Below are 26,623 nucleotides of genomic sequence, written 5' to 3'. Positions count from 1 at the left end.
CCTCCCTTCACGCCCTCCACCCTTCCCTATTTAAAAAGACTATTTCCATTTCTCATCATTTTTCCTTTCCCTTCTTTCCTTTCCCCTGCCCCTCCCACTAACCCTACCCCTTTGGACCTTTTCTTCCTATTTTGCATTATCGATTATTCATTCTAATCATTGGTACATTTTAGGTATACAATATAATGACATTCATCATTGGAAATTTGCACCTTTACGTAATCTCTCTTGGTTCTTATTTTTCACCCTTGCCCAGCCCTCCCTTCAACCCCTCCAGTCCTCCCTATTTGCAAAGATTTTGTTCCTATTTTTCCATTTTCTCATATTAATCCCATTCCCTTCTATCCTTTCACCTAGCTCTCCCACTTCCTTCCCCTTTGCCCCTTTTCTTCCTATTTCACATAACCTATTATACATTTAGTCCTTATTTACACTTTCAGTTTCTCACACCAGAGAAACTATTCAGTATTTACACATGTGTGTCCTATTTATTTCATTTAAGAGTACCGCCTCAATGTGCATCCACTTAGCTATAAATGTCTCTAATTTCTCATTTTTTATGGCTGAGTAGTACTCCATTTTATAAAAAAACCACATTTTCTTTATCCAGTCTCCAGTTCATGGGCATTTGGGCTGGTTCCAAGGTTTAGCTATCACAAACTGCACTGCTATCAACATGGGTGCACATATATCACTGTGGTATGATTCTTTTAATTCTTTGGGGAAGATCCCCAGCAGTGGAATAGCAGGGTCAAATGGGACTTCCAGTCCTAGTTCTTTGAGGTACCTCCATACTGATATCCACAGTGCTTGCACCAGTCTACACTCCCACCAGCAGTGGAGCAGGGTTCTTCTTTCCTCACAGCCCCACCAGCATTTGTTATTGGTTGATTTCATGATAGCAGCCATTTTTTCTGGAGTGAAGTGGAATCTCAGTGTTGTTTTCATTTTCATCTCTGGAATGACCAGTGATGTTGAACATTTTTTCATGTATTTATTTGCTATTTCTACTTTTTTGTCTGAGAAATGTCTGTTCATTTCAGATGCCCATTTTTCAATTGGGTCTTCAAATTTGGGAGGTCTGATCTTTTTAAGTTCTTTATAGATTCAAGATAGTAGTCCCTTGTCTGAGGAAGAGCAGGTGAAGATTTTTTCCCACATTGTGGGTTGTCTCTTCACACGACTGGTGGTTTCTCTTGCTGTGCAGAAGCCTTTTAATAAGAAGAGATCCCACTTGTTGATTGTTTGTGCTAGTTCACGGGCAACTGAGGTTTTGTTCATAAAATCTTTTCCTACACCGATGTCTTCAAGGGTTCTACCTAACCTCTGTTCCAACTGCTTCAGAGTTTCTATTTTAATATTTAGGTCTTTAATCCATTTTGATTTTAATTTAGTGCATGGTGAGAGATACAGGTCTAGTTTTAATCTTTGGGAAGTTGAGGCCCCATTTTTCCAGCACCATTTATTAAAGAGGCTATCTTTCCTCCAGTGAGGGTGTTTGGCTCCTTTGTCAAAGATGAGATGGCTGAATGTGTCTGGCATTGTTTCTGCATCTTCTAATCTGTTCCACTGGTCCTCAAGTCTGTTTCTTTGCCACTACCATGCTGTTTTTATCACAGTAGCTTTGTAGTAGAGTTGCAGGTTGGGGATTGTGATACCCCCTTCCATGTCTCTGTTACCTAGAATTGCTTTTGCTATTCTGGGTCTCTTCTTGCTCCAAATGAATTTTTGGATTGTTTTCTCAAGGTCTATGAAGTATGCTGCTGGGATCTCAATTGGAATTGCATTAAATCTATATAGCAGTTTTGGAAGTATGGCCATTTTCACTCTATTAATCCTTCCTACCCAGGAGCAGGGGATGTCTGTCCATTTTCTCATATCATCTTCAATCTCTCTTTTCAGAGTGCCACAGTTTTCAGAGAAGAGGTCTTTGATTTCTTTCATTAGGATGATTCCTAGGTATTTCAGTTTTTTGGATGCTATTGTGAAAGGAATTATTTGCCCTATTTCTCTCTCAGTGAATCTGTCATTGGTGTAGAGGAAAGCTATTGATTTTTGTGTGTTGACCTTGTAACCAGCTACTTGACTGAATTTGGTGATTAAGTCTAGAAGACTTTTGGTGGAGTTCTTGGGGTCTTCTATATAGAGTATCATGTCATCTGCAAATAATGACAGTTTGACTTCTTCATTACCTATCTTTATTCCTTTTATTTCTTTTTCTTGTCTAATTGCCATGGCTAATATTTCCAGAACTATATTGAACAAGAGTGGTGATAGTGGACATCTTTGTCTTTTTCCTGATTTTCGTGTGAAGGATTGCAGTTTTTGACCATTTAGTATGATACTGGATGTTGGTTTTTCATAGATGGCTTCTATCAGTTTGAGGTAGAGACCATGTATTCCAATTTTTTGTAGGGTTTTTATCATAAATCCATGTTGGATTTTGTCAAATGCTTTTTCTGCATCTATGGAGATAATCATATGGTTTTTGTCCTTGGCTCTATTAATATAGTGTATTACATTGATTGATTTGCATATATTGAAGGATCCCTGCATCCCTGGGATGAATCCCACTTGATCAGGGTGTATGATCTTCCTGATGATCTTCCGCATTCTGTTTGCCAGTATCTTATTAAGGATTTTTGCATCTATGTTCATTAGTGAGATTGGCCTATAGTTGTCTTTTTCAGTTGAGTCTTTCTCTGCTTTGGGGATCAAGGTGATGCTTGCTTCCAGGAATGAATTTGGGAGTATTGCTTCCCTTTCAAATTCATTGAAGAGTTTAAACAGTAGTGGCAGCAGTTCCTCTCTAAATGTCTTGTAGAATTCAGCAGTGAAGCCATCAGGGCCCGGGCTTTTCTTAGTTGATAAGTTTTTAATAACATTTTCAGTTTCATTGGTTGATATTGGGTTGTTCAGAATTTTTAGGTCTTCTTTGTTCAACTTTGGTAATTGATATGTATCTAGGAATCTGTCCATTTCTTCTGTGTTGTCCATCTTATTGGTGTATAGGTTTTGGAAGTAGGTATTGATGATCCTCTGGATTTCTGCTGGGTCTGTTGTCATTTCACCCTTTTCATTCCTAATTGCATGGATTTGGTCCTTTTCTTTCTTTTTCCTGAGAAGGTTGGCTAAAGGTTTGTCAATTTTGTTGATTCTTTCGAAGAACCAACTCTTGGCTTCATTGATTTTTTGTATCATTCTCTTAGTCTCTATTGCATTGATTTCTCCTCTGATCTTTATAATTTCCTTCCTTGTATGAGCTCTGGGATTGTCCTGCTCTTCTTTTTCTAGAAGCTTGAGGTTCAGCATCAGGTTGTTTAATTGGGCTCATTCTGTTTTCCTATTATGCATATTCACTGCTATGAATTTCCCTCATAAGACTGCTTTCATTGTGTCCCATAGATTCTGATATGTTGTATTGTCATTATCATTTAATTGAAGGAACTGTCTGATTTCTTCTTTAATTTCCTCTGTGACCCATTGGTTCTTCAGAAGTGTGTTGTTCAATTTCCACTTGTTTATGAAATTTTTTGAGTTTCTTTTTCTATGGATCTCCAATTTCATCGCAGTATGGTCTGATAATATACAGAGGATAACTTCAATTCCTTTGCACTTACTTAAACATGTTCTATGTGTGAGTATGTGGTCCATTTTTGAGAATGACCCATGTGCAGCTGAGAAGAATGTGTATTCTGATTTAGTGGGGTGGAAGACTCTGTAAACATCTGTTAAGTTCATTTGTTCAAGAGTTCGATTGAGTTCTAGTATTTCATTACTTATTTTTAGTCTAGTCGATCTATCTATTTGTGACAGTGGTCTGTTGAGGTCCCCCACTACAATTGTATTAGTGCATATATGACTTTTCATGTCCATTAGTATTTGTTTTATATAGTTGGGTGCACTAGTGTTTGGTGCATAGGTATTTATGATTGTCATCTCTTCCTCTTGGATTCTTCCCTTTACAAGGATGTAGTGTCCTTCTTCATCTCTCTTAATCAGTGTTGGTTTGAAATCTACTTGATCTGCCAAGAGGATAGCTACTCTTGCTTTTTTTCAGGTTCCTGTTGCATGGAGTATTGTTTTCTACCCTTTAACTTTCAGTCTATGAGCTTCCTTTTGAATGAAGTGTGTTTCTTGTATGCAGCATATTGTTGGATTTTGCTTCTTGACCCATTCTGCCAGTCTATTTCTTTTGATTGGTGAATTGAGACCATTAACATTGATGGTTATAACTGAAATGTATTGACTTGTCATTGCCATGACTTTTTCTTTTTGTTGGGTTCTCCCCCTTTACATTTAATTTCTTGTCATGCCAGATGGGTTCATTCTGCTTTGCTTCCTGTGGTTGTGATCCTCAATGTCTGTTCCTAGGATATTGTGTAAAATTCTTTGGAGAGCTGGTTTGGTATTCACTAAGTTCCTTATGTGCTTTTTGTCATGAAAGTATCTTATTTCTCCATCCATTTTGAAAGATAGTTTTGCAGAGTACATCAATCTGGGTTGGAGGCTGTTTTCATTTAGGGGTTGGAATGTGCCACTCCAAGCTCTTCTTGCCTTGATGGTTTGTGTTGAGAAGTCTGCTGTGATTCTGATGGGCTTTCCTTTGTATGTGATTTGTTTCTTTTCTCTGACTGCTTGGAGAACTTTGTTCTTCTGTTGTGTTTCTGGAATCTTAACAATTATATGCCTATGTATAGATTTTTTTTGATGAAGGCTATTTGGAGTCGATATGCCTCACTTATCTGCATGTCAAGCTCTTTTCCCCTGCTTGGGAAGTTTTCTGCCATTATTTCTGTGAAGAGATTTTTTTTATGTCATCTGCACTGTCTCCTGTTTCTTCATTGAACCCAGTCAGTCTTATGTTATTCTTCTTTGCCTCATCTAGCAGCTGCTGGATTGATTTCTCATGTTCCTTTATAATTTTGAAGCAATTTTTCTTTTCCTGGTCACTAATTGCAATCTTATCTTCTATATCTGAAATTCTGTCCTCACATTGGCTCATTCTGCTGTGTAGACTTTCAATGGAGTTTTTCACGTCCTGGAAATCTATTTGCATCTGTTTTATGGATTCCATTTGTTTCTTATGTTGGGATTCCATCATGTTCCTCAGCTCTTCTCTAGATTTATTAATCATGTCTTGCCCTAAGGGCACAATTTCTCCTGTTATCTGAGAAATTATTTCTGATTTCATTTTTTCCACATCCCCTTTTGTTGCCAGTTCAGTGGGTCCAGGTGGTTGAGTATCAGAATGGTCCGTCTCATTTCCCTTTGCGGTTTCTGTAGGTGATCTAGAAGTCTGGTTTTGAGACTTATTTACGTGTTTTCTCATTTCTACTGGGGTGGGGGTGGGGTGGGGGTGGGGGCTGTTAGCACCTGCATGGATTACCTTCTCTGAGCTGGGTGAGGTGGGACAGGGGCTGGGAGCAGCGGTAGGGATGGTGACCCAAAAGCCCTTTCCTCTGGGCTGGGAGCAGCAGGAGGGATGGTGACCGGGAAGCCCCTTCCTCTGGACCATGAGCAGTGGGACGATGGCTCAGAAGCCCCTACCTCTGGGCCGGGAACAGTGGGACTCAGTACCTTGGTCTGGTGGTCTGGTGTCCTCTGCGTCTTTGTAGTGTGGAACCAGGTGGCTGCCTGTCTGCAGCGGGGTGATTCAGTATCTTCTGCGTGCCTCAGGACCTCTGTAGGGTGTGCACAGACCTTCCTGTGTACAACAGGCTATTTTCCAGTTTTTTCTTATGAATGAAGAATGTTTTTTCTTTTTTTACTTTTTTTTTTTTTTTTGGTACTGGGGATTGAACTCGGGTTTTCATACTGCTATATTCAAATATTTTTAAAGTATACATAGGAGTAGGATTTCTGGACCAGGTGTTCAAATGGTCATTAAGACCCTCCATGACTCCTGGGGAACTTATCTACTTATAGGCTCCATATCATTGCTGAGCATAGAAAATTCATTCAGATATTTATTATCTATTTATCTGTTTTTTATCTCTAGGGCTCAAATAATAATCACAGTTTAGAGGTTGTGTTAGGTGACCTATGTCTGTTAGTGTTAAAGACCGGAAGATAGATGGCCCAATTATTTCTTGTCAATTGGTCCAGACAACTTGAGATACCAAATATGGTTGTCTCAGAATTACTTTGACCCACAAAAGAGACTATGTAATTCATTTTTGCAAGTTCATCTATCTATCATGCACCAAATAAGTAATAGGAAGAGAACCCCAGTGTTTCAAACCCCTTTATTGATGTTTTCAAGTAGAAAGAATGTCCTCCTGAAGATACTCATCTAGCTAGCCTCCATGCCTCAAAGAGGGCAGCACTCCCCTTTACATTTCCAAAAATGGTGCAAACATTTTCTTAATGACACCGCTCCATAAGGATTACAGTAAAGAAACTCCCTGATGGTATTGTTTTGATACCCCAAACCAGGAAAACAAATCAGCTTTCACCTGCTATTTTCTATTCTTTAACTGAATGATTGAGCTGCCGGTAGAGACAGTTTTGTGGTTTTTTTGTATTAAATTCTTTTATTGGTACATTGTAGGTATACAACACAATTACATTTCTCATTGGGAATTGTACCTTTATGTAATGCATCTTGGAAGACAGTTTAAAAAAAAACAGAACCCTGTTCTAAAAATGATAATAAAGTGACACTGAGTCACTAAGCAAAAATAAAAATCAGAAAGATGTTTCCATGTTTTCACGTGTAATTAAATACAAAAGCAAGCAAGGTCTCAGGAGACTGAAGTTTAAGTTTTCCCTTTACTGATAACTGATCTTGTGACCCATGTAATCCATTCACCTTGTTAGTATATTTTACATTCTTTCAGCAATATATATTGAATACTTTTTTTTTTTTTTTTTTTTTTTTTTTTGGTGTCGGGGATTGAACTCAGGTCCTTGCGCTTGCGCACCAGGCGGCGAAACCGCTGAGCAAAATCCCCAGTCCCACTGAATGCCTTTTACAAGCCAGACACAGTGCTAATGATTACAGAGCCCGTGAACAAGATTGTCAAGTCTCCCCACTGTCACTAGAGATCTGGTATAGGAGGAAAATATGCTTTAATAGGTCAATACAGTATAGGAAAGTATGATGAGTGTTAATGAAAAAAAGATTTATGGGAGCTGATAGGAGAGGGGTTAGCTTTACTGATTTGGATGGAGAGTCAGTGCTAGGAGAGTGTACCATGTGAATAGAGTCCTGTCAGGTGACAGTGTAAGATGCACAAGGAAAGCTCAGACATAGTATGTAGATAGAACAACAAATGCAAAGTCCTGGCAGCTAGAGCCAGCATAAGGAAGATTAAAATTCTAAATTTCTAAAATTCAGTGTGTCTCTAAGAGTCCATGACTCAAAGTTCTCTTGTGGTTGCTACCATGCAAACTTCATGCATGATTCTTGTTTTGCACACACAGGAGCTGAAGGATCCTCACTGTAGGGATGAAATGGCAGCTGCCCGAGGGGCTCTGAAGAAAAATGCCACAATGCTGTACACAGCCTCCCAAGCCTTTCTCCGCCACCCAGATGTTGCTGCTACAAGAGCCAATCGTGATTATGTGTTCAAACAAGTCCAGGAGGCTATTGCTGGAATCTCCAATGCTGCCCAAGCTACCTCGCCCACCGATGAAGCTAAAGGACACACGGGCATCGGCGAGCTGGCTGCGGCCCTGAATGAGTTTGATGTAAGTGTTGGGTGATGCCCACAGAGGATGTGTGCTTACACTGAAAAATATATTGGGGGTAAAGGGACCCCCCCCAAAATATACACTGATTTCCCTCTCTTGGAGGCTTTTGATAGTAAGATAGACTACAAAATGTTTTCCTGTCTTTAGGAATCTAAAATATCAGCAGAGGCTACTGGGCTTTAAAGAAATGAACAGTTATGTTTTAGAGGGCCTGATCCCTTTCAGGTAGGAGGAACACTTTTGCAGTCATTTAGGTGATCATCCTTATTATTCAAGGAACAAAGGTCATGGACAACCTAGCTGTTGATTGCTTTTATATTGTGGCTGGGTGGAAAAACTGCCTTCAATTTCATCATTTTAAACTACTGACAGACTCACAAGTTACCCTGTGAGCCCACGCAAGGTTCTGGTCTTCCTCAGAACACATACCCTCAGGAAACCCTGTGGCAGTCCTGTGAAAGCCCACTTGGTTGCACCTGCTGCTCCCGTTGCGTGTCCCAGCAAGGGATGCAGTATGAGGGCAACTCCCTGTGCCTGGGCCATCACAGAAGCATCCCTGTGAGCAAGAAGTCATGTGCCACCAGCAGCCTAGGATGACACTTTCATCTCCCGGGCTAGATATGACCCCCTCTGTGGATTCATTGTCATCTAATCAACGGCAGCTCACCTGTGTTAAAAGAGCCACAGAGATGTATAGATAATCAGAATCTACTCTCAAAGGTACTGTTTTCTATGAGGGTAGCTGGATGTACTGAACATAATTGAAGTGATAAAACAGAATGTAGGGGAGAAAAAATAGGTTGTAAAAAATGGCTGTAGAGAGAGATTATGTGCTTGCTTTTGGGTGTGTTGACATGAATTTTTGGCAGGAAATGACTAGCTGGCCATTGAAAAAAGGATCTGAAGCAAAGCAATTATTGTTCAAGGCATGGAGATGGATAATATAATTGAGAAATAATTGCAACACTTTACAGAGAGAGTCCTTTGTAGTTTGTGTGAGATATCTGTTTTCTCTTATAGTTAATATGTATGTGTACTCAGACTATATACTATTTTTTCTAAGGCTTTTTGGAAAGATTCAATGTAATAATAAATTGAAAGCATTCATCAAAAATATTAGTATTTAGTGTTATATAATTGCATTCACATTTCAGTAGACAACTGCCAATCCATGAAAAATAATGTTTACTTTTCATAGAATAAACATAAAAAGCCACTATATAACCATAATGCAAAAAATAGAATATTGAGAAAAGATATATTATTGAAAAATAGATAATAAAAATTATTTATTATCTTTACTTTTATTTTAAATTGCTTATGTATGCTAGAAACAAGTTTGGTATAGATGTGAAAGACCTAAAAGAAAAGTATATTCCTTTACTGAAGGACAAGTTTTATTCACTAGTAAATAACATTGTAATTTAAGATAGGAAAACTATTGGCCTCATCAATTTTTTATAGCATTCAGGCAAACCAAGAAAAAAATTCTAATAGAGTTCTTTTAGAACTAAGTAAAATGATGATAATTTTTTCCCCTTTGGAAACTAAATCAAGTGAAAAATGAATAACCCCATAGTTTAAGGTAAAAAAAAAATGAGCAGGTCCTGCACTTGGATACTAAAATACTGATACATTAATTTAAAAACTATGCATTAGAACAAAAAATGACTCCTGCATCAAACAATATTAAATTACAAATCATCTTAAATGCAAAATTATTTACAAAATGATGTGTTTAAAATTAAGACTGTATGGATTATTTGGTCAAAATTTGACATAATTGCATTATTTTAATAGTGATTTATTTTTGTCATCAAATGACAAACAGTAAAACCCAAACAGTGCAAGAACAGCCTACCTACTTTCTAAATGAGGATCCATACCCTTCAGCTGCTGCCATCTACTGCCCAAAAGTATGACAACTCCAGCTTTCCATTTTCTTTGTTTCCAGACCTTTTTCATTAACACAGTGATCACCCGCAGTGAAGTTAACAATTAAAACATCGCTGTAGTATTCCCAAAGGCTTAGACTCATAAAATCAAACTCGCAGTTATCTGAGGAAAATCTGCTAACCAAGTATGTCAACATCTACTTTTTTCTATTGCAATATTGCCTCATGGTGGACAAATAAGACTTTAGAAGTTAACATATGAATACTATATAACTACCAAAGGCATATTAACTAATTCACTAGTTACATTTTATTAATTTATAGTTTATACATTAATTTTATTATTTATTGTACTAAGCATATAATAGAGTAATGAAACAATTATTTTATATTAGCTAACTATGTTTACTAAGTAATACATCATTATTAAATATAGTTTTGTCCTCAAGCTATGTAAATTACATAAAGCATTTTCTACTGTTTAAATTCTTATTTAAATTCAAAGGTTAACCAATAGTCTCAATTGCAGTTAAAGACAAAAATTCCATTTGTGGCTTCCTAATAATTTCACTAGTAAATACAATTTAGGTTCAGTACTTCTCCAAAATTAAATATTATTGAATTTTTAAAATACAAGATATTTAGCAAGTTGTACATATTCTAACATGTTTTACATCAATAAAACCTAGATTCCATAATATTTGAAAATTTCTTGTTAAAAATAATATAGTTCTTCTTACTTTGTGGCAGAATTATAAGTTTATTTCCTTTAGTTGAATGATGAATATTTGAGCATTTTTGTCTCTCAGAAATACTAACTGGAAATTACTTCAGAATTCATAGGCATCTATCTTACATTTTCAATTCTGTTTTCAAACCATTCATCAGCCCTTAGCTACAGTAACAAAATTCCTGATATAATCAACATAGAAAGTGGAAAGGTTTATTTTGGCTGACAATTTGGAAGTTTCAGTCTATGTCCAGTTGGTCCTGTTGCTTTTGCACCTGTGTCAAGAAAGTACATCACTATAGGAGCACGTGGTAGCACGGCTCATCACTGCATGGTGATCAGGAAGTGAAAAAGGGAGAGAGAGGAGAGGCCAGCGGTTCTATATGAACAGAAGACCTGCAGCTGGGCCCCACATTTGCAGATCCACTACTTCCCAGTCATGTCACAGACTGAAAATCAAGCCTTTAACACATGGGTCTTGGGGAATACTTAATCAAAACATAGTGCAGATACTAAAACAGATTCATACTTCCTGTGACTAACTTTGCTGGATGATATTCTCACTGATACTTGACTTAGTGGCTTCTGAATGTAGTGACAAAAAGGTAAAATGTCTTTGAAATGCTGAAGTAAAAGGAACAATAGAAACACGAAATGTATTTTCAAACTCAGTAGAGCTAGGATGCTCTAAAATTGAATTTGAAATACACTTTATATTAAGAACTATGACTGTGGGCTGGAGGATTTAGCTCAGTGGTTCCACTGCCTGCCTCTCAAGCTAAGGACCCAAGTTCGATCCCTGGTACCAAAAAAAAAAAAAAAAAAAAAGAGCTATGACTGTGTCAGACTTAGTTTTATTGGAGGTTGGGTATGGATAAAATTTTAGTTGATGAGAGTAAGATAAAAGTAGTGTTTTGTTATAGTCATTTGTCTAAACTATAAGATGGAGTTCTAACGGTGTAGTTATAATTGTGCTCAATGCTTGGTGACCTACTTTCTGGCACTATTATCCTACCTACATGAATAATCGATGTAGTGATTAATGAATCAAAAGAATGAGGGGTAGACCCAGTATTTTAACCATTTGAAACTGTCAAGAGAGTCTCTAATAATATTATAGCAAAAAGTAAAATGACTGCAAATCAATGGAAAAGTAATCCTCTGTTCAAAATGTGGCAACTCAAGGTGGTTAAGTTTTACCTAGTGAAGCTATGTACTAAGGAATGCTGCAGAGATTATTAAAAAAGAAAAGTAATGACTTCTCAGAAATAAATCCTATTATAGTGTCAATTTTGACTGCCAGAAAACCCAAGAGTAGGAGAGAAGGATATTAAAGCTATTCCTACAGAATTTTCTTTTATTCAAGAAAAGAGAATGTCTTGTATCTTTCATAGCTAGATGATGATGCTTCAGAAAAATTAAAGTTCACACCAGTCATGACCCTATCTTTATAAACTGTAACAATAAAAACAGAAGTTGACATTATTCATGAAGCTATCTTTGTGATTGTAAACTATTTTCCTTTTAAAAATATTGTTTTTTTCAAATCTTACAATAAGCAGTGTCTCTGATACATCTAACACTGAACTTTACACCTGTGGCTTTGCTTTCTAATTCTTCCACTTGCCTTGAGAATTTGTTTTTTGGAAACTGTCTTCTTCTTTTCTTGTTCCATCAGATTTGTTCTGTACCTACAGAAAAATGTAGGTTCTGTCATAGAACCTAAAATAAAGGCAAGTGTAAGTTATTTTCTTTTCCATATTTTCATGTTTTCTTCCTCTGACAGAGTTCTTTAAGCTGCAGATTCTAGACTTGGCATCCATTTCTTGGAAGCACACAGCCTCAGCCTCTGACCTCTGCTCTTGATCCCCACTGCACATGACTCTGCCTAGTGGTATCTAGGAACCCCTTACACTCACAAAATCTTTAGGTTTTTATTTTCTAGATTTAAATGCTTTGACTTTAGGAAAGGGGATATGATGGTTTCCATGATTCTTCTTACTTTGATTTACTACTCATGTCACTTAAGCCTTAAATATCTTTAGTGGAGAAGTAAGACAGTCTGTTATCAGTCACCATAGAACTGAAATGTCACCTTGACATCCACATAAGTTGTCTTTCCTGCTTCTAATTTTTTATACACACCTCCACCTTCTTAGATATTTCTTCCTTTTTACTTCTTGTCCTTACTTTTTTTTTTTTTTTACTACTTGGTTGAATTTTACAGATCTGGTGTTCAGTAGATGGAGTTTCTGAGATGTGAGAATAAATATTTACATCACAGAGCAGTGGGAACAAAAAGAACACTCACTGGAAAGACTCATGAGCCTAAGTTAACTGCTGTAATGGAAAAATTGTCCCGTAGGAAGTGGCACCAGGCTACAGTACTCATGCAGAAAGGCCATGTCAAATGTGAGCTGCTTGCAGTGAACAGAGGTATTCAAAGGGGCCCAATAAAAAGTATGAGGTTCAGTGGCAGGATTTCAGGTGGTGGCACTCCTCTGGCTGCATCCCATTTAGAATATGTGCCCCTTAAGGGGCACATAAAATGGATTGCTGGATCTCTGAGAGTATTCACAACTCCAGACTAGAGTTTGGAACGCCGATGTTGGAAGCCAATTTCAGTGCAGAACTGGAAATGCTGTGTAGGTAATTTAGATCAGAAACTCAAATACATTATCTGAGAAATCTTTCCTGAAAAAAATTTTGAAGAAGTTAGACTATTTTGAACAGGAAAATAACATCTCTTTTGTTGTTAGAGTCTGGGATGCTTTGGTGGAGGCTCAGCTTTCTCAGGGAGCCTTGAACCAGAGTTCTGGTTGGCTCGGAGATTTTTAAGAAGCTCTTTTGACTCATGGTTTCTGCAATGACAGAAAGAAATGAATGTTCTTTGGAAAAGGAAATTTTCACTAAGCATTTTACTCACTCCCTTCTCAACTGCAACCTTCCTTTTTGTGTGGACCAAGCTAGTTATTTATCAGGAGGCTTACTCCCCGCTTGCCTTACCTCCTTTGTCAGTCTGTAAAGACCTCAGGATAGACAGCTGGGAGGTCACACATTAGGTTATGGAGAGTATAAGCTTCACTAGTTTCATTCTAATTAAGTTACATTACATTATAATGGAGGTGCAGAAAGAGAGGAGAGAGTCCTCTCACAGTACAGTAATCATTTTGATGAGGAAAATACAAGATCTAGCTAAAGTGTTCTAAAGCAATTAGCAAAATGGAGGACAAATACACAAAAATGAAAGCCAATAGGGAAGTCTTGAATTATTTCTTCAGGCAACCTCAGATTGCTTGTTCAGGCATAAAAAAGTTCCAAAGAGCAAATTTAGGAACTCTGCCAGAGTTCATACCCATGTTTCACATAAGTACAGTTTTTACTGTGCATATTTTTCTTAAACACTTTTGTTAGTACTTCTTAAAAATTATCTCGTGGCATATCCATGAAGAGGTTGCCATTGATTGGCCACTAGAAGTGCTTCAGAACCCTGGAGGAGCCCAGGACTTGGATTCAGGTGTCAGATTATTACTCCAACCTCTGCAAATATCTCTGTGTTATCATAAGTTACTGAGATCAGATCTCTGGATTTTGGATTTCAGTATAAGATTTAGCAACAGGATAGCTAAGATGAGAACATTCAGCTATCCTCGAAAGCTGTCAGTAAACAGCTGTAGTTACTGCAATACATAAATGCTGTTGTGTGTACTTGTGAATATAGTTTGCTTTTAACCTAGTGTGTGTGTGTGTGTGTGTGTGTGTGTGTGTGTGTGTGTGTGTAGAAGAAGATTGGGAAGAGTGGGGAAGGGTGAAGTCAAGGTAGAATTCCTGGAGGAGATGGATGGTGTCTGAACCGCATCTAATGGATAAGTGTTAATATGATGAACTAGCAGTGAGGATGTTTCTCAAGGAAAAACATCACCACATGGAGTGCATAAGCTATTCATTTCTGGGGCACAGAGGATGAGGAGAAATCAGGCTAATCAAGTGACCAGGAGGCAGATCCTGAAAAGCTTTGTGGATCTTGCAAAGGGGAAGACTTCGTCCTGAAGGCATCCATCAGGAGGTTGCTGATGATCTCAACAGAGGAATGGCATGGTCAGATTTCTATATTAAAGATTCCTGTGGCTGGAAAATGAAGAGAATTTGAAAGAGGCAAAGCTACAGAATAGGGTGAAAAATTCCAAATGTTTGAAGTACATGATTGGAGTTGGGATAGAAAGAAGTAAATGGATCCAAAACATATTGAAGGGGTAAAATCAATAGGCCCTGAGGGATTGCACTTTTTATTTTCCTATTTTGAAATAGTGTTTTGTAATGTAAGCTTTAGTTATTTACTAAGGCCAAATATTTTTGTAATTCCAATTATGAAATCTTAAAAACCTTCAGTCCTTAGTGGAAAATATATTTTTGCATAATAAAATTTTCTTGCATTGTTTTTCTGGCTCCTAATTTACTTACAAACCCATCAATATGATTACTAAATGGCTGGAAATTTATGCAGCTATCATATATTTTGCAAATTCTTAAACCAATCACTCTATATATTTTCTTAATTAGGTTAAACTATTTGCTTCACTAAACTCCTACTATGTGCAGAATGTGCTCATTTTATTTAACTTATTTAAAAAAGATAAACTTTATTTTTAAAAAGTGGAAACCCAATTTTCTATCTGGTAGGGCATAGTAACATAGTGTGGCCTGCAGTTCTCAGCTGTGCTCCATATCTTCTCCCAGTGAGGTGAGCGCCTTCTGAATCTGTCTGTTCTTTTTCATTCTGGCAAATTAAACTCTCTAAAACTATCTTTTAGTCCTTTGTAGCTGGAAAGTAGTGGCATCATAACATTCCTTATAGTACACTGACATCTGGTGGCCAAACAGAAAACTAAGAAACACTGGATTCCTGTGAAAACACAGCACAGTCTATGTGTGTGCTATGGCACCTGAGCACCAGGGAGATGAACATGGACATCATGTAGTCAGCCTTCAGAAAATGTTCAGTCTGCTGTAACAACCTTTTGTACACTAGTGTTCGGAAATGTATGTCTCACTAATCCTTTTCGGAAAATGGATGTAGCCCTGGGGTAGTGGCAAAAATGGATGTGGATACCAGTGAGTTTGTAGGAAGAGAAGCAGAAAGTAGTGTGGTGAGCTGAGAGTGTTCCTGCTGGCTGGCTGTGGGCCAGGTGAGCCCATATCTGGGAAGATAATCTGCCCTGCTTCTGAGGCATCTCACTTCCCTGTGCGGGATCTGCTCATGCAGCGTCATCCCTTACTCCCCAGAAATCTTACTGTTACTGGCAGCTCTCATTTTGCTTCTGAACAGGTTTACCTTTCTACCAAGGTTTTTTTTGGTGCCAGGGATCGAACTCGGGTCCTTGGGCTTGTGCAGAGGGTAGTGAAACCACTGAGCTAAATCCTTGGACCCCTTTCTATCAAGTTTTTAAATACTTGCTCCAAGAAGCTATCCCATGATCTAATTATATCTTTCAGTTGATAAAAGGAGGTACAGAAATGTGCATCAAATAACAGAATGAAGCTTGAAATATTATTTTTAATAGTTGCAATTTAGACTTTTATTTAGCCACCTTCTTGAGGCTTAATCAAAATTATTTTATTTCCAATCTTGTGTTATTTCTATTAACATAAAATAATATAAAAATCTTTATTTTTCTCAGTATGACTAATTTTCTTTTTTGAGGATGTTTACATACTTTTTAAGGTCTGAATTCACCTTTATTTAAAATAATGGCAAATATAATCATGAATACCGATGTAGTTGATGATCATATTCAAAATTATTCAACATATGATGCAACTATCATTTAATTATCACTTATTTCTTAATTATACACTAAACTTTAAAAACCAAAAGAATCCTTTTGTCTAATGAACTACATACTGGAGAAACATGTTTTATTTAAACTGTATCATTCCTCAGACATACTTTCTTCTTTGGTGTCTTATGTTAGTGGTGCTGATCTTTGCTTAGTCCTCCAGGGCTACCCTTTCTCCTTATGTGTTTCCTATGTCACATGACTGAGGATGCCCTAGGTAGTTTCCTAACTGATCTGGGATTTAGATTGGTGCAATGGTGGAATAAACTCTCACACACACAAACACACACATGCATGCATGCACACTCCCACACTCTTCTTGACTCCCCCTCTAAAAATACTCAGATTTTTCTTCCTTGGTTTCCAAATTCCTTAATTTCCAAACTAATTTCTCAGCAACAAATTGTGGAAACTTCAATGTAGCCTACTAAATCTCACTCTTCATTTCTCCAAGTAATTGTTGATATCCTGTTTGTTTTTCCGATTGCATAAATTTATTGCGCTAAAGCTGTAGAGAGACAGTTGCCCATAGGCCATGTATGGTTGGCGACCTCCAGTATAACTGAGAACACAACCATATCAAGCAGACCATCCTAGTGACACTGGCCATACTAATGGGCAATGGGACAGCAGAGTGTAGGACACATAGAGCAAGCTTGTTTTTTGAGCCTTACCATAAAACTCTTCTATTTTCTTTCTTTGTCCATGAAATAGGGTAATAATGTTGATTCCTCAAAATTGGCACAAGTTTATGGGATGAACATTCATATGTGCCTAATCTATTGTTGGTACTCACAAATGCTAGTTTTCTCTCCTACCCCTCTATTTAGGTGTCAGCCTGACATTTTTCATCCAAATTGAGTGTTGAAGCTGTTCCCTAAAAACACCTTAGGGAGCAATTCCTGATTGAAAGGTTGTTACTATCACTTGACAGTTGCTAGAGACATAATAATGTCCTTCACTTTCTGTGGCCATATTCTCACCCTAATGCACAACACCCTCCAAAGCAGACTGTACAAACCGTAAAGCATTCTTGAAAAGTGGGCAACTCCACGACACAAGAGAAAATCCCAACCAAAGATTAAATTATCACTTGGTGCAAGAATGATTCTTTTCTTTTTGTATTAAATTCTTTTATTGGTACACTGTAGGTATACAACACAATTACATTTCTCACTGGGAATTGTACCTTTGCATAATGCATCTTGGTTCTTATTTTTTCCCCATTCCTAGCCCTCCCTTCACCCACTCCACCCTTCCCTATTTAAAAGACTTTATTTCCATTTTTTCCATTTCTCATCATTTTTCCTTTCCCTTCTTTCCTTTCCCCTGCCCCTCCCACTACCCCTACCCCTTTGGACCTATTCTTCCTATTTTTCGTTGTCAATTATTCATTCTAATCATTGATACATTTTAGGTATACAATATAATGACATTCATCATTGGAAATTTGCACCTTTACATAGTCGCTCTTGCTTCTTATTTTTCACCCTTGCCCAGCCCTCCCTTCAACCCCTCCAGTCCTCCCTATTTACAAAGATTTTGTTCCTATTTTTCCATTTTCTCAAATTAATTCCATTCCCTTCTATCCTTTCCCCTAGCCCTCCCACTTCCTTCCCCTTTGCCCCTTTTAAAGTGAGGACTCACAAGTCCAGTGTGAACACCAAGAATATAAGATTTTCCCCTTTGTCTGTTTGGGAATCCTCATTGCTTCCCTGGCTGCTGATGTGGTGAAAGTAACATTTAGTTTCACACTGAATATGAGATTTTTTCCGGTTGGTGTTTCTTAAGATTGCTTGGTATACACCTAACAGAAAGAGAAGTGATTGACAGAAAGGGGCAGGGACAATGTATGAAATAACAGTGCAAGTTGGTGTTACTGATGAAAGCTGATGTAAGAAATTTTATCATTTTTAGAAACAGTTAATTAGCAGGATATGACACTTGTTTTAAAGAGCTTGACACAAAAGACAAGGGAAAGACAACAGTGTGAAAAGACAGTGTTAAAGCCTACATTTGATTGATGCTCAGCTTTTCTAACACTAATGTTCTCTGGAAAATTTCCAGGAATAAGGTGCTCAGTTGTAATGTGTACAAAATTTTTCAGTTTTCTACATTGAATATGGACCTATGTTCTCAAGGCTACAACATAAACATACAAGTCAAATGAAATTTCTAAGATCTGCTTGATCCAGAGAATCAGGTTACTCACACTAAAATTCCCCTCTGTTACAACCTAGTCCACATTGCCCGATTTTTTTTTTTGGTACCGGGGATCAAACTCGGGTCCTTGCACTTTTGCAGCAGGCTGTGAAACCACTGAGCTAAATCCCCGGCCCTACATTACCTGATTTTTAAATGCAGAAAGTGACTTTTAGAGTGATTCTTTGTGCGGGATCACACAAATAATTATTTGCCATGCCCGGGTAGAGTACCAGCCTCACAATTTCAGTAACACTGCTAAGAATGATATAAGAGGTTATATCACCTCACAATCTCTGTTGACTCTCCAAAGTTTCCCTCAGACACTCATGCCATTGAAGTGGAAGAATCTGCTTGCTTTGCAAGTGTAGCTTCAAGGTGGATCCTCTTTTACTCCCAAAATTGTCTCTTCCAAAGCCATCCTATGAGAGAGTTCAGGCCTGACATGTTTGTTTCCTAGTCTGGGTAGTTTTCCTACTTTAGTAAATCCAGAAAAATATTACTGGGGGATCCTCTGTTCTCAAATATCATACTTTTATCACCCATGGACTTGATCATGTTTCTGAAACTTATTCTGGACAGTGGAGGCTGAATTGGTGTTCGTCTTTACATTATTTGCTTTTCCTGTCTTCTTCCAGTTTTGGCATATGTCTAAAAAGTTTTAAAATAAATAATCACAATTCTATATTATACACAATATAGTATCTGAGTCTATTTAGGCTGTGTGTGTAATTTATAAATAACAGAAATTTATCACTCATGGTTGTGAAGGCTGTGCAGTCCATGTTCCATCTGCTTGCAGATTCAGTTATGTCTTGAGGGCTTGCTCCATGCTTCACAGATGGTACCTTTTGGAAGTAACATAATGAGATAAAAGGGGCAAAGGAGCATCCCTTAACATTCTTTTGTAAAAACACTGATTTCAATCATGAAATTGGAGCTATCATTACTTAGTTACTTTCCAAAGGCTATGCATGTTAATTTATTTTTTATTTTTTATTTTTTTTGTATTAAATTCTTTTATTGGCACATTGTAGGTATACAACACAATTACATTTCTCATTGGGAATTGTACCTTTATATAATGCATCTTTTCCCCATTCCTAGCCCTCCCTTCACGCCCTCCACCCTTCCCTATTTACAAAGACTTTATTTCCATTTTTTCCATTTCTCATCATTTTTCCTTTCCCTTCTTTCCTTTCCCCTGCCCCTCCCACTACCCCTACCCCTTTGGACCTTTTCTTCCTATTTTACATTATCGATTCTTCATTCTAATCATTGGTACATTTTAGGTATACAATATAATGACATTCATCATTGGAAATTTGCACCTTTCCATGGTCTCTCTTGGTTCTTATTTTTCACCCTTGCCCCCTTCAACCCCTCCAGTCCTTCCTATTTACAAAGATTTTGCTCCTATTTTTCCATTTTCTCATATTAATCCCATTCCCTTCTATCCTTTCCCCTAGCCCTCCCACTTCCTTCCCCTTTGCCCCTTTTCTTCCTATTTCACATTACCTATTATACATTTAATCCTTATTTACATGAAGTTGGAGCTATCATTACTTAGTTACTTTCCAAAGGCTATGCATGTTAATTTAATTGTATCAGTTTTCAGTTTTTTTGACAATATGATGAAATATTTGAAGTACCAAACATTACAAAGAGATAAGGCTTAATTAGCTCACAACTTGAGGGTTTCAAATCCCAAAATGGTGAAGACTGCCCATAGACTACATCACCTGATGACAAAGACAACAATGGAAGAAGCAATTGTGAGAGCAACGTGGTGATTAAGTCCCAAACCAGGAGTAGAGAGGAAGAGGACAGGCGGGGGTAGGTATAATCTATAAAAATCCTCTGTGAGAACTCAGAGGGGTTGTATGAGAATTACCAAGGGATCACATGTGAACTACCTCATGACTCTGATGATCTAAGGACCTCCTACTAGTTAGACAATTAGACTACAGCCAAACAGTAGTAACACTTATAGTGATTATTAGATTCCTACCTGAGTGTTTGGGAGGGACACTGGTATTCATAGTATGCATGGCATTTTTCTTTATCAAAATAAAAAGGGTAAATTTTACATTTTATATCTTTCTTCCAAGAGATCCTCATGCATATCACAGTGGACCCTTTACTTAAGAACTTGATTGGTTCCTGAGGGCTGGTTGTAACTCAAGTTGGTTATAAGTCAATAGAGCTGAGATCTGGATGTTTATCTGGATACATGCTATAGATAACATGAGGCAGAGGAATCTTCCATTAACCTAATTAACCCAAGTTATTCATATGTCAGGCCGGTTGTAACCTGAGGATCCACTGTAATTGAGTGTACAAATAAATTCACAGTTCTGAGGCTTGACCTACAGAGATTTCTAAGAAGTTTTGCAGGCCTAGAAAAGCTGGCCAGATTTGTATGAAGTTTAGAACCTTCTTTATCTGAAAACAAGTACACGTTCAGTTTTCTCAAGTGATGTACTTGAGAACATGGAGAATGTTTTCACCCATTAGTTGGAATGAATGATCCTGTGTTCATTTCGACAGCACATATACTAAAATTGGAATGAATGATCCAAAGATTTTCAAATTCTACATTTTCACAAAACAGTCTTCCATTTGGCAGTGTACTTAGGCTGAAAAACATCACTGGCCCAGTATGTGTTTTCTAGAACGCTTTTTTAACAATGGCTTGTCACAAATTTGAAGAAATATGACATGGATAGAGATTTGAAGGAGAGGAAGATCTCTTAGGGAGGAAAAGCTGATGTACTTGACCTGCCACCAACCCCCAGTGTGGCAGGCTTGTGGCTGGGGATCATGCTGCTTTTACTTCCAGATTTTTCTCAAGTCTGTAAATGGGAATCACTTGAAATATGGAACAGGAGGATAATTCTAAAGTGACACCTAGCAAAGGCTGACTTAATAAATATTCTACCACTGAAACATGTATATGTCTTGCAGGAAAAAGAAACACATCTGAAATGAAAATGTCAACCAATCAGAGAGAGAGAGAGAGAGAGAGAGACAGAGAGAATCTCATAATGTTCATGATTTTTCTTTGGGTCGACATGACTATGAGTGTTTTTCTCTTATTTTTATTATTTTCCAAACTAGTATTTCTTAATTTTAAAAATATATTATTTGAAAAATTAAAACTTTACAGACATATTACAAATGTAAAATTACTATGAAGAAGATCCATATGTCCTTTAGGTAAATTCACATGTTGTTAATATTTTATCCCAGTTCCTATATCATATATGTATTTTTTTCAACCAACATATTCAAATACAGGATTCATTTTTAAACGGGGAAAATCAGTTTTATGTTACATATACACATGAATATGTATACAAACAGCAGGGAATTTTTCCTTGATGCTTCCTAGATTTATCAAATGGTTGACACTAGAGCGCCTGTAAATTTGCTAGTTTTGCCTCGTTCAGAGAATTATTAACTTAATGGAAAGTGCTATACAAAACAAAATCTCTTTAAATAGTTACTTTAGACAGTAATGACCATGAAAAATTATCTTTGCAAATAGAGAATTTAGTATAATAACCATTAACCTAAGTTGTATTAATCTATGCCCCAGTAGGCTCAATTTGAGCATTAAAACTCCATACACAAAAAGTAGTTAGGTTTGTTCTTAGTGAACTGTAATATAATACTGGAGAATTTTTAAAAAGTATTTTGTAAGCCTGTATTTAAGAAACATTATTTAAAATAGAGAGGATTGTGACTCCACTTAGATCAACATAAATGGAGAAAATTCATGACATTTTATAGATAGAGCCTCTTATTTTTACCCAGGGAACAGAAAGACAGAAAGAGAGAGAGCAGAAAAGGCAGAGATCTGCATAATCCACACGTTTCTAAAACTTCTTTACTACTGAAATGCTGTGTTTAAAATTTTTTCTTATAGACTTGGAAAACTTCAAAGTAGTTGAGGCGATGCACTATCACACCCGTAAGATCAGAAATCCCCTCTCCACCCTTCTCGCAGGTGGACCTCCTCCTGCCTTTGCAGGATATCAAGCAGAAATCACTAAGAAAATTTTTTTCTAATTGTAAATTATTAAAAATTCTAATTTTTAAAAACAAAAAGTTTTTTCCTACACTGAAATTTCAAAAATAAATTATCAAAGCACTTTACCGTTCACCTTTACCACATTTCATTCTGTTCACAGATAGACATCTTATTTCCTATATATGGGCTGCTAAATTCTTATTGAGAAGATTCCATTGTAGTCTTCTCCACTAGTCAATGTTCTGATATGATGAGTAATTAATAAATATTTCAGAAAGTTGATTCTGCCAGGTTTTTATGTCTTATCATCACAGTAGCCCTGGAAGGGGGACTGTTTTCCACCTTTCTATGATCCTTCAGCCTGTTCTGTCACATTGTCACTGAAATTAGCTGAGCCTGTGCCTCTTTTCTCTTCTGTTTACTTAGGAAAGAGTAAACATCTTTGCAGTGTCTGTGTTCACTGCAAATAGGTTGACTTGATTTGTACTGCTCTGGGAACTGAAGAGACCATTGGTTCTTTTGAGGGGTTTCAAGTATCACCATGTTAGTTACCCCTCAGACTTTGCTCATGGTTAAGAAAGACATTAAAATTTCATTTTCTCATAGGTAAACATGGAGCTAAGGTGGACCTATAGGTTGCAGTGACAATTAAAGAAAATAATCTATAAAAAACCCATACATACATAAAGTAAATACCACATAAACATTAGCCATGGTACAGTGATAAACAAATGTTTTCTATTACCTTTTTGCACATTTTTCCCTGGATATATTATTGAATTTTGGCAAATAATTTAAATGTGTCACTTGGGTTTAAAGGTACTAAGTACCAAGATTTGTTATTTTAACAAAGTTTGTAATATAAATTTATTTAATAATTACAAAGTTTTCAAAATGGATTCTCCATATTTTCAATTTTCACAATCAAATGTTAGTAATGCACTGTGGACACACACTTGAAAAATACTATCGTCATACACCTGAAAAAGTAAAAACTATGTTTATTACTGGTGAATGCTATACTAGGCAAAAAGGTATAGAATACTGTGAATCTGTCAGTCTTTGCTAAAGCCTTCGAACAAATTGCTTTTTAAACCACTGCAAGTGAATTTAGCATTCTGTTTCATGTGCTAATGTCAGTAATCTTAATTCTGCAGTGTTTTTATGTCTATGCTCATATTAAGTCAAGTTTGCTTTTTGTTTATGGTTATACATTTATAATTATATAAATACTAGTATACAGATTAATTTATATGAGAATAATTGCTACACATTATGAAATAGTCACTGCATAGTGATCATTATTTACATCTCATGTAAAGAATAAATAAAATCAGAATTGAAGGGTGTGTGTGTGTGCAGGGATGACCTTCAGGAAAAGTAAAGAGATCCCTTAAAATTCCTGGGCAATTTTCTGTCTCTATGCCCTTTTTGATTAATCAAAAATTTTGTAAATTATAGTACAAAAGGCTAATTTTCTAATCAGTTAACTACTTGCTGCCAAACAGGAGTAGAACATTCTAGGAAGTAAACAGTTACCTCAGAAGCAAACATATACTAATAAAAATGTATTTAAAATAAATAAATAAATAAATAAAGTTAAAACTTTAGAAAGCACTCACATTGTTACATGTTTACACTCATGCAGCTCAGACCTGCTGCCAGGTCTTGCCAGCCCTATCCAGGCTGCCATGTGCAGAGAAGAGATTAGTGGTGGAGTAGTTGGGGGCATAGTTCTTATATTGATTGGAGTGTTGAAGAGGATGGAAGATAAAGAAATATAAGATAGAGATGGGTAGGGGAAAGGAAAGAAGGGAAAGGAATAAATATGAGAAAAGGAAAAAATACAAAAACAAATTTTTTGTAAAGAGGGAGGGGTAGAGGGGTTGAAGGAAGGGCAGGGGAATGGGGGAAAAATATAAGATAGAGCAAGAAGGAATTCTCAAGGGCAGAAAGAACAACCAAATATAGACAAAATGAGGAGCCCAGGAAGAGAGCATAGAAGCACAGCAGCAATCTGTACCACAAACTTAAGTAAATAGCATCTAGTTAGGCAAGAAAGCTAATAGAAAGGCACCTTCTTAGATGACAGATTGCTCAAAAATAGTAGGACTTCTAACTTTTAAGCATCCCATGATCCATTATTTTCCAAATGGAATTTTTGTAAAGAGTAAAAAGAAGCAGCAGATGCCCATGTTGTTAATCTATTTTAAATCATATCCATTTGAAATGTATCCCATTTAAAAACATATTATATAGTAGCATTTTCACTTCTGGTGCCTAACTGTGCCCAGTGCATAACAGATTTTCAATAATCATTGATGGAACAAATGAATAAGTGACAATCTCTCCTAGATAGCAGATGAGGCAAAATGAGTCGATCATTTGAGTTAGAGGGCTTATTGCCAAAGCATTTATATTCAGCAACAAAAAATATTGATACTGTAAGATTATTGGCAACAAGAAGAATTAGAGCTGGATATGGTGGCCCACACCTATAATCCCAGAACTCAGGAGACTGCGGCAGGAGAATCATGAGTTTGAGATCAGCCTGTACTACATAGCCAGTCTAAAACCAGTCTGAACTGTGTACCAAGACCCTATCTCTCAAAGAAGAAGGAGAGGAAGAAGAAGAAGGGAGGAGAAGAGGAAGAGGGAGGGGGAGAATTACAATAACGAAATCTGTTTTGTCCTTGTCTTGTGTTTTAGCCCTTACTTGTAAATCAATGTACCTTTCGTCTTGGACTTTAGAGAAATTAAGAAAAGGTTATGAAGTCATGTGCCTTAGAGAGTCACTTCTTAGGTAGGCTTCAGTTCCCAGGTAACTTAATTATGGTCAAGCATCTCTTTCCTCAGCTACTTCTTTTTTTGAGGCCACATTCCTTCTGACTTTCAAAAACAACTCTGTATTTTTTTGCTGTCTGTTTGACCATTATATCTCTATCTCCTTCTTTTGTTCCACTTTCCTGCCACCTACATATGGGGTTTCCCTAAAACTCTGTCTTTTATCTCACTTCATTCCCAATGAAAGGGTCTCTTTTGTTAAGAGCTCATGTTCTGCACATCCAGTTCTCTGCTCCCAGTGTCTCCCCTGAACACCAGATCTGTGTCCAATTATGAATGTGGCATTTTAATTGGCATAGTTTCTAAGTGTCTGCAGAGTCCCATTAATTACAACAATTTACTCTCCTTTCATCAAGCATAGCCTTCTTCTCGCATTTTTCTTCATAAAATTTCATTTTCTGATGTAGCTATCCTAGAAAACTCATCATCTTTTGAATTCTATTCTCAGGTCATCCTTGAAATAGTATTAATTTCGTTCCTTTTACAACTCTTGACCTTTATTGCCACTGGTTGATTCTGGTCTATAATTTTGGTCGGGATCATTGTGACAACTTCCTGGCTGGTTGCCCTGCCATCATCCCTGGTGACTTCTGCTCTCTGAACTCCATAATGTTGGCAAGGTCTAGCCTTGCCAAAGTGCAAGTCAGCTATTATTTACTAGGGCAACTGTTTTCACCATAAACTTTAAAGTGCTCAGCATGATATCAAAACATTCTGGTAGGTCTGCACATACATGGCCTAAGTCATTCTCCTTTGCAAATATTCTATTCTTGTTCTGCCATAGTAAAGTGTTTATCATTCATCAGGTTTACAGTCACTGTTTTGTTCGCGTGTTTCCCCTCATGGTGATTCCACTGCCAGAAACACCATTCCTCTTTTATGCCCAATTTTTACTCATCCTTGCAATTGTAGCTTATTTTTTGGAGCCTTCCTCAATTAATTCTGCCAATTACTAATCCATCATCCTATGTTACCATTGTGTTTTAGGTATATTCATCTTAAACACATTATCCTGATTCAAGTTTCTATCTCTCTAAATATGAGCATGAGAAGAACAGAGATTGGTTCACTCATACTTAAATCAGTACACTTATCATACAAATAGAAGAAATGTTTACTGAATGGATGCTTAAATTAATTCATCAACTGCTTGATTCTAGTGGGTATCTAGTTTGTCCATCTTGAATTCTTCTTAGCTCTCTGGGTTATTAGTATTTATCATATCAAATTCTCCATAACAGTCATATCACAGCTTCTTGAAAATGTATTAATTTCTAGTGACCATCCTTTGTTTTTCTTGTTGAGTTAACCCTTTTCCAGTGTTGTACAAAGAATCTATATAATTGAAAGTATCAACAGGTGTTCACCAAAATCTAGAGTT

General features: G+C 36.9%; 1 protein-coding gene across 10 annotated transcripts in view; it reads left to right on the top strand.

Annotated features, from left to right (window-relative positions):
• Nucleotides 1-26,623, top strand: part of Ctnna2 (catenin alpha 2) — a 1,179,603-nt gene that overhangs the window by 380,473 nt on the left and 772,507 nt on the right. For all 10 annotated transcript variants that reach the window (XM_004844636.4, XM_004844634.4, XM_087201964.1 and 7 more), the window contains one exon: nucleotides 7,429-7,695. In XM_004844636.4, the coding sequence (XP_004844693.1) occupies nucleotides 7,429-7,695 (267 nt within the window). The remainder of the gene's footprint in view (nucleotides 1-7,428; nucleotides 7,696-26,623) is intronic.

Source organism: Heterocephalus glaber, unplaced genomic scaffold (genome assembly GCF_053883595.1).
Source record: "Heterocephalus glaber isolate CG9 unplaced genomic scaffold, H.glaber_assembly_v1.0 deba00000470, whole genome shotgun sequence".
In the NCBI taxonomy this organism is placed as follows: Eukaryota; Metazoa; Chordata; class Mammalia; order Rodentia; family Bathyergidae; genus Heterocephalus; species Heterocephalus glaber.
The sequence above is the reverse complement of the archived record's forward strand: the minus strand, read 5'-3'. Positions and strand labels throughout refer to the sequence as shown.